Source organism: Echiichthys vipera (assembly GCF_963691815.1).
Source record: "Echiichthys vipera genome assembly, chromosome: 13".
Classification (NCBI taxonomy): Eukaryota; Metazoa; Chordata; class Actinopteri; order Perciformes; family Trachinidae; genus Echiichthys; species Echiichthys vipera.
The window spans coordinates 22,465,510-22,481,502 of record NC_139838.1 but is presented as its reverse complement, the minus strand read 5'-3'; the positions used below and the strand labels follow the sequence as shown (position 1 = coordinate 22,481,502).

General features: G+C 42.2%; 1 protein-coding gene across 2 annotated transcripts in view; it reads right to left on the bottom strand.

The window, feature by feature from the left end:
• Positions 1-15,993, bottom strand: part of ext1c (exostoses (multiple) 1c) — a 77,557-nt gene that overhangs the window by 53,739 nt on the left and 7,825 nt on the right. For both annotated transcript variants that reach the window (XM_083925673.1, XM_083925672.1), the window contains exon 2: positions 12,924-14,313. In XM_083925673.1, the coding sequence (XP_083781799.1) occupies positions 12,924-13,870 (947 nt within the window). In that variant the 5' untranslated portion in view covers positions 13,871-14,313. The remainder of the gene's footprint in view (positions 1-12,923; positions 14,314-15,993) is intronic.

The following is a 15,993-nucleotide window of genomic DNA, read 5'->3' as shown; positions in this document are numbered from 1 at the left end:
AATAAAAGTAAGACGTGGGATTGAAATAATGAAGCAATATACATGGAGGGTTATGAAATACTTTGCATTAAAAATACTAGAGGTTGCGTAGATGCAGTCTCATCCAAATCCCAGTTTAACCCCAATACCCTGCAGCGTTATTAAAAACCAGGGTAGATCATTCTACCGCTGATAGTGCGGCATAAATTAGGCAGTTCTTTGAACCCTCCAGTGGTCGGGATTATCAATATGTATCAGTCATTTATCTCAAGACTGGCCAATCAGAGCGCTTCGTTCAACATCAAAGAGAGAGAGAGAGAAAAGCTGTTATTAAAAAGCCTTTTCATCTTATTGCAAACTTACTACACAATATTTTTTGACCTCATTTTACACCATACATATCAGGCAATTTAGGGATCCTGTGAGGAAGTGCTTGGAAAAAATCTGCAGAATGTGTTTCGGACAGCCTAATTGAGGCAAACGCTGGTCTGGAGTGCTGTGTGTCTGTTAGTAATGATTTGGCTTCTGGCTACTTTTTCACATTAATGGTTTCAACTTCTAAAGCCCTAAGAGTTAGAGTCTTTATAATATATCTTTCTAGTGAGGTTTTTTAACACATAATTCAAAAAGTTAATTATCCATTAACAATAGTAGCTTCCACTTCTCCCTTCCATGTATTATCCCCTTTGCTAATGTCAGGAAACCAAAAAAGACAGATATCACTAATCTCTCATCTTCCTCGCCTCCATAATCTCGCCATAGTCTCGTACAGTATGCGGAGAGGTCAAAAGGTCAAATAGATGCTATACAAAACCAGTAAACAAAAATCCAGGCCACTGAGCAGAGGTTCAGCTCCTTAACTGCATAAGGAATGAAAAATGTCTCCCTCCATGTCTCTCTCTCTCCCTCTCTCTCTCTCTCTCTCTCTCTCTCTCTCTCTCCCAACTGTATTGTCATTGTCAAAGCTTTTACGCTCCAGTTGGCCTGGACAAAAGCAAGCAAGGTCGCCAGAGGCTTTTCCTGCAATGATCGCTGCGGTGTTAGCTTGGGTTCATAAAGGGCCCATTAGGGCACTGAATTGGCACCCATTAAGAAGACATCCACACTAGTAAAGGAGCCCAGGGGCCGAACGGCCTTCCTTAAGAAACCTGGCCCCGCCCACTCCATATACGGTGGTGTTTTAGAACGAAAATAAAGCACAGAGGTAGTTGAGGTAATTAAAAAATGAGGAGCTGGATGTGAAAAATGGATGCTTTGCCCGTGTGAAACTCATGTTCTCAGTGCAGTCAGCAAAAAGTACAGTGCAACCCTATCCAAACCTCAGACACCCAAACAGGCCGACAGGATGACTGAACAATTGTTCATAGTGTGAGGTCTGTAAAATGATCAACCAAATGTAACTGATATATTTTAGTCTTTTCAGTATAATCTAATGGGGCTGCAATCTTAGCTGAGACAGAGTTAGGGATGTGAAGAATACAAAAAAGGAGAGCAAAGTTAACATCATCTGCACATGTGGCCAATTGCTGCGTGAAGTGATTTGTCGGTTAAATGCAGGCCGCCAATTTCAACAACAGAAGGGGGGGACAGTGAATCTCACCCAGCCTGAGTCATTACAGCAAACACATTTTTCAAGCCCAAAGCTAGCCAAATTTTCAGCTCCTGAAGCCATTTTTTTTTTTTTTTACATCCGAAACAGTCACAACAATCTGCCATCACAATTGACTCCTCACTTCGCACTGACAAGAACACAATGACAAAAAGCAAGCTCACAAAATGTTCTGCAAATCTTCACAAACCAGATGAATCTGGAAAGAACAGAACACCCAGACCCCGATAAACTGGTAAGGTTTTAAAAGATCTCCTTTATATTCGTCATAAACCCATAGTATGCACATGAAAATGTGTCCAAATCAGATCCAAATATGTGGAGACTATCAGAATTTGTAGCTTCTCCTTTTTGGCAGAAACTCAGGACACAAAAGTTATATTTACATGCCAATATACTGTAATTTCAGTACTTAAGAAATAATAAATCATGCAAAACTGTTTCAATCTCCAAGCTCTCATCAATGCCTTGCCCTGCATATTATTACATATGGCTTTGCTTAGCCTTCCACTCTGAACTATTTCTTGAGAAAAATGCGAACACACACACCTACTGTTGTAACTTTGAGCCAAATCTCCCACATTATCATGAGACCCAGAGTCCTTACCGTCACTGCACAGCACCACGTATGCGCCTGGATTAAATGGATCTTGAAATCATTTGAAATAAATTGAGGTTATGCCTGCCGGGTTTTCTCTCTAATCATGGTTTGTACCTCTGACCTGTGAGCTACTGTTGCCTCCAAATTCCTTGAAACTATCAGTTGAATAGAGATTTATTTTTAAATCATCACTGTTTTCACACATGGCTGTAATAAGTGAACACTGCAAGGTCAACCAACAGACAGAGGATATTACAGGCAAGTTGATCCCCTTTGAAGCAGCTGGACTGTATTAGCTGCACTGTATGACTTGATTTTATGGGTATTTGTTAGGGCGGAAAAACTTCCAAAAATGAAAGTTGGCTTCTACTGACAAATCAAATGTTTCATCCCAAAATTAAACATCTTGCAACAAATATATTACTGCACTGCTTAAATGATTGCTGGCATACGAGCATTAGTGGTAGAAATGATTGGGCCTAGTTTTAGCACTGAGGTACCATAGAGGATAGTATTTCTGTTTGATTTTATAGGTACTAGGTTTGTATAAAGCACCCTATACGGGGCGGCAGCAGCTCAGTCCATAGGTGACTTGGCTGGGAACCTTAGGGTCGCTGGGCGAGGTGCTGTTGAGCAAGGCACGGAACCCCCAACTGTAACTCTAACATCTCTCCTTAATTGCATGTATAGGTCCTGTCTGTGCATGTGTGTATTTCGGGCCTGTGTGTAACATGATTAATAATAAGAGTGAAAAAATTCAATTTCCCCGTTGCTGGATAAATAAAGTAATTCTTCTTCTTCTTCTATACAGTATATAGTGCTTATGAGTTATAACTAATTGCTGTGGTAATGGGGAAAAAACAATGCGTTTTAGGTCAGTTCTAAACATTTAAAGAGACACTTTTAAACCAGCTTTGTGTCATCTTAGTGTGCGTAGTGTGTGCAGAATGAAATGAACGATCTTTGGGTCCCTCTGTGGCACCAGGCGCAAAACTCTGTACATCTGCACACACTGCTCAAACTATGACGACACAGAGCTGGTTTTAAATCAGCAAAATATCTCTTTAATAAGGAACAAGTGAGTTGCCAGATTGTGAAAATCATGTACTTTTAAAGGAATAGTTCTAGGATTTGGGAACTATTAATTTTCACTTTCTGTCGGAGAGTTAGGGCACACTCACACTGTCCTTCCGCACCGGGCCAAAACAGGTTTTCAGCTAAAGCCTAGTGCGTTTGAGCAGTGTGAGTGCACCCGCTCCGCGCATAACTGCGACCAGCTGGCCGTCCACGGCCCGTCTGAGAGAAGTGGGCTTTCGTAGAGCGCGTTTACACATGTACGAGCGTGAGGCCTACGACGTAATTTATGTGCGCCTGTTCGGACATAGAAAATAGAAGGACGGACCATACGCGGGCATTTAACAACAACAACAATGGCGGCGAAAGGTTCACGTTGGAGTGTTTACTGCAGATTTGGGCGGATGAAAATATTCAAAAACAGTCGACAAGACGCACAAAAACTCTGAGGTCTATGGAAAGATTTGTAAACAAAGCGACGCATCGCGATGACGTCAATCAATGCGGGTGACGTGTTACGGCGTGATGACGTATGGACAGCAAGAAGCATTTGCGCGAGGCCCAGGCAGTGCGAGTACAAACGGGCCTGGGGCGCGGGGGGAGAGGGAGGGGGGGACAAGTACCCTAAAGCCCGGGGCACGGTACGGAAGGACAGTGTGAGTGCACCCTTAGATGTGAAGATTGACGCCACCCTTGTATCTAATATATATGAAGAGCTCAGACAGAAGGTGAGTTAGTTTAGCTTAGAAGAAAAACTGGAAACAGGGAAACAAATTCCACCTACCAGCCCCTCTAAGGTTCATTAATTAAAATGTTAGATCTTGTTTTTTTTAACCTGTACAAAATCCAGTGTTTAAAAATGACAATTAGGGGGCTTTTTGCCTCTGAGCTCCGCTGGTTGCCTGGCAACTGCTTAAAGGCAAGAACTTGTGTGGTATTTCCAAAAATATCTAACTTTTCCTTTTTGCATTTGTTAATGGATTGCCAACAACAACATTCATTTACTAATTACAGAGGGCAACATGCTTGAGCAAAGCCGGTGCTCAAGACTCCTAGTTTGTCACTTCTTGTGGAGTGGATTAGATGAAACCTTGTTTGACACTTTGAGCCTCAAAGTGGTGTAAGAGCAGGAACGCATTGCAAATAAGAGCAAAGAAGGGCCCATTCGTCACTGTGACCGTGCATCTGTGCATGTTTCTAACACAATGGCGTGAGGCAATATTGCGTGTAACACTACAGACAAAGCTGTGCTGTCAAAAAAAGTTGGCCTTCCCGGAGAAGCAGGGTTCTGTTTATAAATTATGCACAGAAATACGGTGGGTGGCTCGCACTCAACTGAAGGAGGACTCTGAAGCACAGTACGAAAAAAAATGAGAGAGGAGGACAAGATGTTGGGAGAAAAGTTACTTAGGCAGGTTACGCAGGGGACGCATGCCTTTGAAGGTGTGAGGTAGAGACTGGGAAAAAATCGTTTCTGTAAAATCCTTACATGTACATGCACGCGTACACCCATGCCACATTGTGTGATTTCCCCAATGTAGGGGTGGAAGATACGTAGATACAGCAGGCAATTTGTCACATGTTACATTTTCTGATCTAAATTCCGCGTGACAAATTGTTGAAGTTTTCCAGGGATTGTGCAACACAAAACCGTTGAGACCTTATTTGCCTCATGAGGTGAGCTGTGTGGTTCCAGTGTCACTGGTTTGGCCAGTGCGACTTGTAAATAACACTTTTTTTTTCTCACTGAATGGCCTCAGACTAGACAGTCAAATTATAATTTGGAAAAATAGGGGAGCAAGACTGACGAGAAACTCCGATTGACACAGGAGGAAGTGGGAAGCTACAAATATGCCTCAAGTTTCCAAACAGTGAACAGCGAGAACAATGAGGGAATGAAGATTGGACCACAAGCAGGTTGCGACTGGCTTGTGTTTAACCAAGAAAACAACATTGCTCAAGACTCTGTCTCGGAGAGGCGGAACCTTCGCCAAAATGGAGCCGTCCTCCGTTACTGCCAAAGAACTCATTCCCATCAGTTGAAGTGAAGTTAAATTGAATCAGGACCCTGCAAACATGCCTTTTGGATTTGAGATCGATCCCTCATAGTTGCGTTATAATAATAACAAATTCTGGCATTTGAGATTAGGTCAAACCCAAAACCCAACAAATGATTCCTTGGCCCAAGTATCATTTGTCCTCCAGAATTCATGGGAGTCAGATAGAAGCGTATGTAATATCCTGCAGAAATAAACACAAGATGGCTGAAACATAAAACTGCAATTAACTGATTATATTTACATTGATAAAGTTTATAAAATGCATTCAGTAACATTCCCCAAATCCATTGAAGTCCTGCACACACTGTGATTGACAACACATATTTATTTGTTTCCACAAATGGAAATTAATCGTTTTAACCATACTGTTAAAGCTGCAGACTGTAAAACCAAAACAATGAGCTGAAAGATGTTTAAACTCTAACTTGAACTGAGAGCGAACGCAGGGCAGAGTGATAGATGTCTAATCATTACGAGCGACCCCATTCACATTGTATTCTATCATTGGATTTATTGTTCTAATAAAAACAGTGATTATAGCAGCTTTGGAAGAACTCAAAAATCAATTAGCTACATTGGCCAGTGAGAAGGCAGGTGGATTTCACGCCCTCAGTTCACCCTTTGCTGCACCGCTGAAGCTCTGTGACTATATAAATATATTTGACCAGACTTCACGACAGCACAGCGGAAGCGAGAAAGACTGGTGTGTGGGATCAGAAAGATACGAGCTGGAGAGGAGGAAAAAAGAAAGGCGGAAGGAATGTACAAGTGCCCAAGAATCACAAAACTGCCTCTCATTTCAAAATATTCTAAACAGAGACGGCAGAGGTGGGCCACAGAAACCACACGCACATACACACACACTCAGACCGCAGCATCTTCAGAGGTACAATTTCACAGACCCTAATTACAGTGGGCTGCGGAGTTTCTTATTTGGTTTGCCAAAATCTCAAATCGCACACACTCTGGTATAGCCTTTACAGACACACACACACACTACACAGTGATGGGTTGGGGGGGTATGTCAAAGACACTGTTTTCCTTTCCAGTGCTGATTTGGTTTAACATTGAAATCAGAATTATTATACTGTATTTACGTGCACTCAAGAACATGAAAGTCTGCAAAGATTCTGTTGGAAATCCATATGCATGAGAACATTTCTAAAGCATTTCCTTTCTAACTTTTACTGTAGCTGATATATTATTAAATCAGTCTCCCTTGCAGTTGTGCTTCGTCTGATTAGTATTCCGTATTCATTCTGAACTGTTACCCGGGTTTTAAAGTCTGATTGCTCACTCTTTCTCTTTCCGCAACCTTGAGTTTCTTCAAGGAGGGTCATGAATAATGACCCATCAGTTTCCGACACCGGCCCCTATACACCAAGGCTGAGGCCATTGAAGACAAACAGAGAGGTACAACGTTTTGCCATTACACGTCCTCCTCATCACTTCAATCTCTCCCTACCACCCTGTCCATCTCTGTTCAATCTCGGTTCCCCTTCTCTCTCTCTCACACACACACACACACACACACACACACACACACACAGACACACTTGGTTCTTAGTTAGTCCAAAAGGAACCTGAGAACTTTGCGTTTTCTGTGGTACTTTTGTATCTCCTAAGTATCCCTTTCTTTCTTCCTCCCCTCTCTGTTTTTCACACTCTTGCTCATTTACATTCACTGTACAATACGCGTTTCTCTTCCCTTTCTTAGAAGAGTCTCTAAAGTGAGGGAAACTAGGCCATTAGGCTGCAGCACAGCTTCTCCCTTGCTTCAAGTATCCCCTCTCTTCCAATTCCCTCTTTCTCAGCTCAGTCTCTCACTTTGTCACCCTCCCTCCTGCCCTGTTTGATTCTCGCTTTTCCCTTAAGTTGCCTGCGGTATCCCTCGCTCTTTTCGCTATTTTTTTTGTAATCTTTATCACATGACATTCTCCTTTTCTTCCTTTCTGTCTTGCTGCTCTTATTGCCTTGGGTACCACTGTGTCCTGCCTCCAACTTGTCTCTTTGCTACTTCCTTCTGTTTTCTCTCCTATCATCCATAATCCATGCGCACATACACACACTCAACCTAACATACCAAATTCAATAGACCCGAAAAGTATTTCCAGGCACCTTCTGTTCCTATTCAGATTTCTTTTTTCCCTATGGCTCATTTTAATGGGATTTTTGGCTGCAATTTACCAACCATTCTGTAATTTAAAAGAGTAAAATCGTGTTGATAGAAATGGTGGGGACGAGGTTTTTAAACTTGATCTGCTTTTACAAACTATTCTGCTAACAACCATGGAGGTATTATCATTGTTTCATAAAGCCAAAAGAGTGTGCATTACACCGCTATTTAGCAGTCCAGCACAAAAAAGCATAGAAGGGCAGCTTTACGATGCATTCTTTGGCTGTGACTGTCACAGTGACGCTGTTAAAACATGCAATAAAAATCAGTGTAATGGGTAAATGTGTGTCTGCCTACCAACATGGGTCGAACGTGGGTTGCAGACTATATTTTTTTTGGTAAATAAGGGTCTTTGTTGGGATGATAGAGGATAATCCACTGAGTTTTTTCAACCAAAGAAATACGCACAATGAAACCTGCTAATAACACGGTCTTTGGATCAGAGAGTAACTAGAATGCCGTTTCTACAAAAAGATGTTGCCGCTGAATATTTTTATATAATACGTTTTTAATGCTTTGAGGACCACAAAGGCCTTCCATTCCCAACAATTGTATTGAAGTATGTAGAGGCACAAATCCCAGGTATAAAAACCCGGGCAAATAAAACCTATACTATCTACAACTGCACGGCTTGATACCAACACCAAAGGTAAGAAAGAATGCGTCTCCTTTTTCGGTGATTTGCGTAAACTGACTCTTCAATATCTATTGGAACTTCTGTCGTTCAGCATTAATGTGTAAAAAACTACAGTGGCAGACTGAAGCATGTGTGAACAGTCATGACCAGAGTACACAGAGTAAAATTATGACAATGGTTGTAAGTGTGGTTATAAGATGAGCAATGAAGTGCAGCTAGTACACAGATGTCTTACTGGCCATTCAGACTGCTGCATTTAAAAAAAAGAAGTGCTGCAGTGGTGTGGGCGTGTTGTTTTAGTTACCAGACAGACAAAGCACTATAATCAAGGAAGACCAGTTTGTGTGTTAGATCCATGCGTTTGAAGGCTCATCAGACACCAAAACACTGCATAGCGGTTTATAATAATATCCTAATAAGTTGTCTAATAATAAGATGTAAGAAAGATTTTACAACTCTGAAAAGTCACACTGTAGAAGTCATTTTAATCTCCATTGTGATTATCAGCAGGAATGAGTCGTCCTTTGTACAAAGTAATCGAACAGGAATGTGCGCTTGCTCATATTTGACACAGGAGCATCTTTCTGGATACTGCGTCCAAACTTGAGCCAGGGTTAACTTTTCGCTAGCATTTTTTTTTTTTTTTACCGGAGTCCTCTGCTTTGTATCAACTCGTTGTAGCCTCACTGAAATGAATAAGTGCTGAGACAATTAGACGATCTGCAGAAAATCATTCAAATTGGATTTCTGATTGATTGTTTAACTCATTTTTCAGTTGAAGGGCTTCTCCAATGTGAGGATTTCCTGTATCTTGATTTGACATGATTGTAACCTAGGGTTTGGTATTTGGTAAACATGGATTGATGAACTGGGGAAATTATCAACTGGTTGATCAATAATAAAAAATAATCCGTAATTGCAGACCGAAAATTACTTTTTTCTTAAACAATACTGCAGTGTTACAGAATCTCCTGTACAGGGTATCGAATAACATGCTTGCAGTGACCCCAACCTTAAATTAACTCAATCTAAATTAGCCAAATTAATTTTTTACATGCGTCTAAGGAAGAAGTTGGATGTTAAGGTTTTTAATTGGGCAGAAAAAGGATGTCATGACACTCTATTGATCTGTCCGCTCGAGTCCCCCGCCCTACTCCCACTTCTCCTTGTGCCCTTTGTCCGTTGGTTGTGGTCTTCTCCAGGTCCCTCAGGGCTAATCTGCTGGTGTACCAGATGCATGTGCTCATTAACCTGGTGCCACCTTCTAAGAGCCTCATTGACCGTGAAACAGCCTCTCACACGCGGAGACTATCTCGTGCATATACAGCAGTGAGTCACACACACAGACATGGTGGACATGGACTTTAATTTTAGAATACTTTTTTTTCAAAGGTGCAGGATTTTTTGACAGACTTATAAATTAGAGTAAAAGTTAAGGACAGACAGACTGAAGGGAAGACATAAAAGAGAGGGAGAATATATCGGCACACAGATAGAAAGATGAGGGTGTGTCTCTACATGGTTTTCAGACAGAAACCTTGCTCGTGCAGCTTGTAATTGTCGGCCTTTGTTGTTTTACAGTTCTCATGCTCTCGCTTCTGAAATCCCCTTCTTCTCTCCCCCTAAGGAAGATTCAAAGGATGCAAAAAGAGAGATGGACCTACACCTTCCCTCCCTCCTTGTCACCCAACGTGCTTCTCTCGGGGGCTAAAAGCCTCCTGTTTCCAGTGAAAGGAACTTCATACAAAAGGGGAGAGGAAAAAATCTAGCTTTTTGTGTTTTTCTTACAAATGGCAGCTGTCTCTCACATTGCCTCCCCCATTCACACCCTTACACCCTCCATTGCCATATCCAAATTTACCACAAAATACCACATGGGACCTCCCCCACTATCCTCCCCACCCATCCCCTGCCTACCCGGGTGCCTGAGTAGCGGGCTGTGTGGAATAAATGAGCTCATTCATAGTCTTGAGCAGCTCCATCCCTTTGCTGCCCTGCCCAATGTAAACAAGCCCAAGGTAGCTAGTTATAGGCCACAGGAGCGAGGGGTGTGTTTGGACCCAAACCATCACCTAACTGCTGTTCCCGCGTTAAACGATATTTCAACAGTTCTATTGTATAGATACGTGCTTTCGAGCGTTCACTTGATAACACATTTAAACAACTTCCACCTCCCAGTGGCTTAGATTTAAATTGGGGTTTAGCCTAAGCTTCTCTTGGTTTGTCAGTTAAGCAGAGGAGAAGCATTTCAGAAATGCAGTTCAAAAATATTACACAATGTACAGGACTTGAATCTAAAGTGACTTATCTTTTAACAATAAGTTGTATTATTTCAAGTATATTTAACTTCAAATTTTGTTTCTTAATTAATTTATAAACATGTTATTTTGACTCAGATACATCAAATAGTCGAATGACATAAAATGAATGGACAACACAAATCACAACTGTGATTGTTTCATCTTAGCTTCACTGTAAATAGCTAACTCGCTTGCTAAGCTACAGTTGCTGTACTACCTACCAAGCTCCAGAGTTTTGAGCCCGACTAGTACTAGTATGTTCACAGATGGCTAGCACGTTAGCTGTTAAGAGAAGTTCAACAACTACAATTGTAGGAGGTCACCATCTCACCAAGCATTTTCCGTACCACCTCATTCGCAAGGACACATAGGATGGGCTGTACAGTAGATGAAAAGTTGTCAAAAGTTACAAAAAGTGTCAATACTTTTGAATGCCATGTGTTTGGCAACATACGACATCCACATTTGATAGTAGTGAAAGAAGCAGATCCACAATCAGATTTCCCAAGGCTGCACAAATTAAACGACAGGGAAGAATCACCTGTGTGTTGGTGTGTTTTCAGAGACTTTTTCTGAACCAGCACTGCAGGTTTGTGCACACACACACACACACATAAATGTCCTATTTTGTGTCCCAAAGACTTCTTCCTTTTGCCATGGTAACTCAAGAGTTTTGACTGAGAACTGGAACCTTTTGAAACACCATCAGTTTTACGTAAACCTGTCTCTGTCAGCCACTGCTTTTGACTTTATTCTGTTTTTCAGAGAATGAATCAGATAATGAATTAATTTGCCCTCACACTTCTGAACGTTTGAATGATATTTCTCTATTCGTTGTCTCATAATGAAATAATAGCAGTGATGATAATTCTTCCAAATTTTGCTTTGTGCTCTCACACTGTCAAGGCGTCTACTCAAACTTTAATAGACATTTGGTTTGCCTCTCACTCCTCATTCTCATTTTTTCCTTATTCTCCCACTAGATCCATCTTCTCCTGTCTCTGAATGTTCCGCACCATCAGACTATCCTTGGTATCCGTGTATGAACGGACAGGCGCCGACTTTATAATGAGGAGCTCTGTCAGCACTTCAACTTCAGACACTTTTATTGCTAAGTGTAAGTTAAGCTAGTAAGAGTCACACAGAGGGCTGTGTTATGGAGCAGCAGAGCTCGTCTATATCAACTATGTAATGACTATTGTACAGAAAAATAAGAGATGACTTCTAATGAAACTGAACTTCAGTTGCCCTCCATCCTTCTCCACCCCGCCAAAATATAATATGCTTAATACAATTACATAAAAAAAGGTTTTAGAGTTTTTACATCTTATTCTGATTAAAGCATTTATTCCCAGAGAATATGAATGGACATTTTAAAATCAAAGAGTTCCTATTGTTTGTTTTGAGTTCATGCATCTATTTCCATCTGTTTTTTAATCACTGTCTGAGCTCCAATAAGACAGTAGGAGAAAAGTACTCAGACAGAGGATGAGACATGTTTACCAAGCTGCTGCTGCAACATGTATCAGGCAGATGGGTGTGTGTTTCCTAAAGCTTTTCATTATTAACTCAACTATGGCGCTCATATAATTGAAAACCACTCAGTGACAACGCCTGTACAGAACAAAAGGCTTAAGAGGAAATAGATATTGTATAAAATGCCTTCGTACAAACTGATTTCAAACTCTGGCAAAGGTCATATGCTTAAATTAGTCGGTTTTAATTATTAATCGTTGCTCTGTAATGCAGATGTTGCTAGACTTTCATTTTCCAGTGTCTTTTATTCCCTCCACCCACGATCTAATCAGTAAACTCATTTAAAACCAAAAGTGGAAATGGCAAGCTTATCTTCCATACAACAGCAACGGCAAGAAAACCTTTAGGCAAAAAATGGACAGACCGATTTAAAATATAATACTCATTCACACCTTACACCTGGGAGCAGTTTATTCTCTCAGGTAATCAGAGATTTCACAAAGCCATTCTTTGTGGTGACCTTTGCCTTGGCTCTATGTGCAGTGACGTGTCAGCTGTAATGAATTAGCTGTTGCTTCTTTTTCGTCTTGTACATATCCAAATATAAAATGGAAGTGACTTATACAAGAATTGCTGTAAATAGTGACCTGAATCTAGATTTCCAGGGACTCGAGTCTGTGTCTTAAATAGTTTATCTCAAAAGAAACTGCCAAACATCATATACCTAAACAGTCACAATGTGTGCAGCCATAAAAAAGAGACAAAAACATCCAGTGGGACCTTAAAGATACCGCTGGCGCTGCTTGTGGAAACTCAGTGACAAAAGACCAATAAAACAGCATGTAAAGTTCAAATACAAAGTCAAAAAGAACAACACTACTGTGTAATTCCTACAGAAAATAAAACTAGACATTCTGTTTCCTTCACACTTTGTACAGCACCACACTCACTCACACCTTACTTCTCATTTTAACATTACCTTATTACTGGCCCACATGACCCCTGTCTTACCTCTCATATTCCAGGTTGTCATGGTCACAGCGGGCATCTTTATGTTTCTCCCAGTCCTTCCCGTGGCGGCACGTCGTCAGCGACACAATGTCCTTTCCATTGTGGATGTGATGAAGTGCGTTTCTGGTGTCTGAGCCGATGCCCGTCAGATAACGCTTCCCCTTGAACATCAGCAGGTACTTCCTTCGTGGCGGTATGGTGTTCCTCACCAGCCAGCCCCGCTCTCCACCCTTCTGTGGGTGATCCTTTGAGAACAGTGGAATAGAGACATCAAAGCCGGGCCTGAAATGTTCGGTGTTCAGGCTGGCTTTGGCTAAAATGGCCTGGCCGATGTTGAAGCCCAGGTCCTCTGTGTAGTTAGGCCAGGTGCCTGAGTACAGGTTGAAGATCAGGTGGTTCCGCCCATCATTCCACAGAGGGTAACCACGGATACGTTCATCCACATTGGGCACAAACTGTCCTGATAGCTGGTCCCGATCTAAGGTGTCTATCCCAAGCACAAACAGGCATGCCTCACGGGGGTCTGATGTGTAGTACCGGGACTCACCTATGGATGTCAGGATCTTCCTGTAGCTTTCAGACACACGATCATTTTTCTCTGATGGATATATATACACTCTGAACCCTTCCCTTCCTCTACGGCGACACCGCGAGAAGTCAAAACAAGTCTCCATGCGACAGCGACTGTCCTTATAAATGGCGGACCATGCCTGACGCCGCTGGCGGGGCGACTCAGCCGTCCCAGGGTCTGTCTGGAGCTCATCCAGGTGGGCAAAGCGGGGCAGGAAGGCCCTGTCCGTCCAGTTGGGCCAGGGGCGCACCACTTCACCCCGCTGGCGTGTCAGCAGCCGGAGCAGACGAAGCTGCACTCCTCCACCCCAGTAAAAGAGGACCAGCCAGCAGCACGCACACAGGCCCAACAGGACATACTTCTTACGCGCCTGCATGGGGGCCTGTCACAGTCTCTTCTTTCCGCTCTGTCTCTCTCTTGCCTGTTTTTCCTCTCCTCTGCCCCTCAGCTCTGTGGCCTCACAGGGGTGTGGGACTGAGTTGCGATTTCTAACAGGGAGGTTCTAATGAAGGATAATGCATTAACAAGGACATCACTGCCTCTGAGGGTGGCCCAGTCCACTTTGCCATTTAAAATGACGCAATCTGAGTTACTGACTCCACTCTTAGTCTTTTTCTACCTTCCCCATTTGCTCTCCACTGCGCTCTCAGATGTGTGTATTAGCCTGTGTCTGCTGTTGCATGTGCTGCTGCTGCTTCTGTGTACATTTCTTCTTCTGCCCGGCCTGGTTGAGAGTTATGAAGGTTGATTTCTTCGCTCTCTCGGGCCAAGCTTGCTGCCTCATGGTGCCTGGCGCAACTGCTGTCTGCAGGGCCTCTCCTGGGGAGAAGTAAACAAACAAGAATACAGATCAGTACACAGACAGAGTTGCCACTCTGACCAACACAAAGACACGCTTCAGGGTTAGGAAACTGCTGTCTCAAGAGGTGCCATAACTAACACTTTTGATTGTCCAGTGGGTATGAGCTTTCATTTGCTTTTCCTTTTTGACAGACATGTAATCTGCAACCACAATCACAAATACACACATATAATCAAATGGCAGTAAAGTGGCACAGCTGGGTAATGTTTCACAGGCAGCAGTTAAACTGTCAAAATCACTAAGACAAAGCCAAAAGAGAGGAATGTACAACTTGGTGCATTTTTAAAACGGGCATCCATCCCTGATTAGCCAAAAGTCAAAATCTTCTCTTCATAAAGCCCACCATCTCTCTATCTCTGTCCCTCTTTGACCAGCACATTCCTGTGAAAAAGATGAATTTTACAGGCTCATGTGCTGAGATGTGTGCTGATTTCTGGAGTAGACAGGACTCCATATCATCATGCTCTTCAAGCTCCAGTTAAACTGAGGCAGATACAGTTGAGATGAAATGAAGGAGAAAATAGAGAGTGTTTAGCACCTGAAATGGAGATTTTTAAATGCAGAAGGAAAACAGAGCAACTTTATGTCGCTGAATCGTCCGTTCACCTAGGGAGAGATCGAGTGAAGGCTTTTTATTGTTACATCTGCAAACTTGCAACGGTTTTTCAGCCTCATATTTTTTACCAAACATCCCCCCATAACTCCAAAACATGTACACTATACTGGTGTATGTGTGTGTGTGTGTGTGTGTGTGTATGGAGAACGCCTCACAGTGAAGGGCAGTGTTCTGACTGCCAGCTGCCACACAAAGGCAGCTTTCAGGTCTCACCTGGCCGCTCTCTCTCTCCCCACCTCTCATTCACATTCCCTGTGTCTGCCTCTTCTCCACCCAAGCAGAAGTGATGCCTGCCTTCTCTGCTTGCGATAAAACAAACACTACTCTGGTGATGTGGGTAAACAAATCATCTTCTGATTTCCCCCGCTCAAAAGGGTAAAGAAAAGAAGATATGTGAAGTAAACTGCACGATGCAAACATACTGTATGATGTGTAGTGAAAACTTTAGCTCTGGAGATACGTACATAAATAAATATAGACCATTGTTTATCTACTACTGGTTTTAACACAATCTTTAAACTTAAAGGTCCTGTAATGTTCTCAGAATTAAATACTACAACTAAAGTTAAAAATGAAGGTATGACACCAGCAACAAATCTTTGTTCCAGCTGCTGTGTGAATGTTTCTGTACCTGCATTACATTGGTGCTGAAATGATGTAATATGACCCAAGTCCTTTACCCAGCAAGTATCATAAACATTTGCTGATTGGAGCTGCTCAAATGTGAGGACTTCCTGTGATTTTAATTTTATGCACATTAAATCAACAATAATTCAGCAAAGAAAAGTTTGAAGCCCTACATCTATGCACTTAATAGGGCTGTCACTTTTTGCTTTGAATTGATCTTGAATCCCTTGAAAGAATTCCCAATCTGTAATTATCTGTTCAAAGCAATATCCTCGGTGTACAGCAAGCTGTGCCTCTGATATGTCCTTTTTGCAAACACCAAACGGAAACCATCTGAGAAGTAATGCGAGGAAGCATTTTGACACCATGGAGGAAAAAAAAAATCGACTCAAGG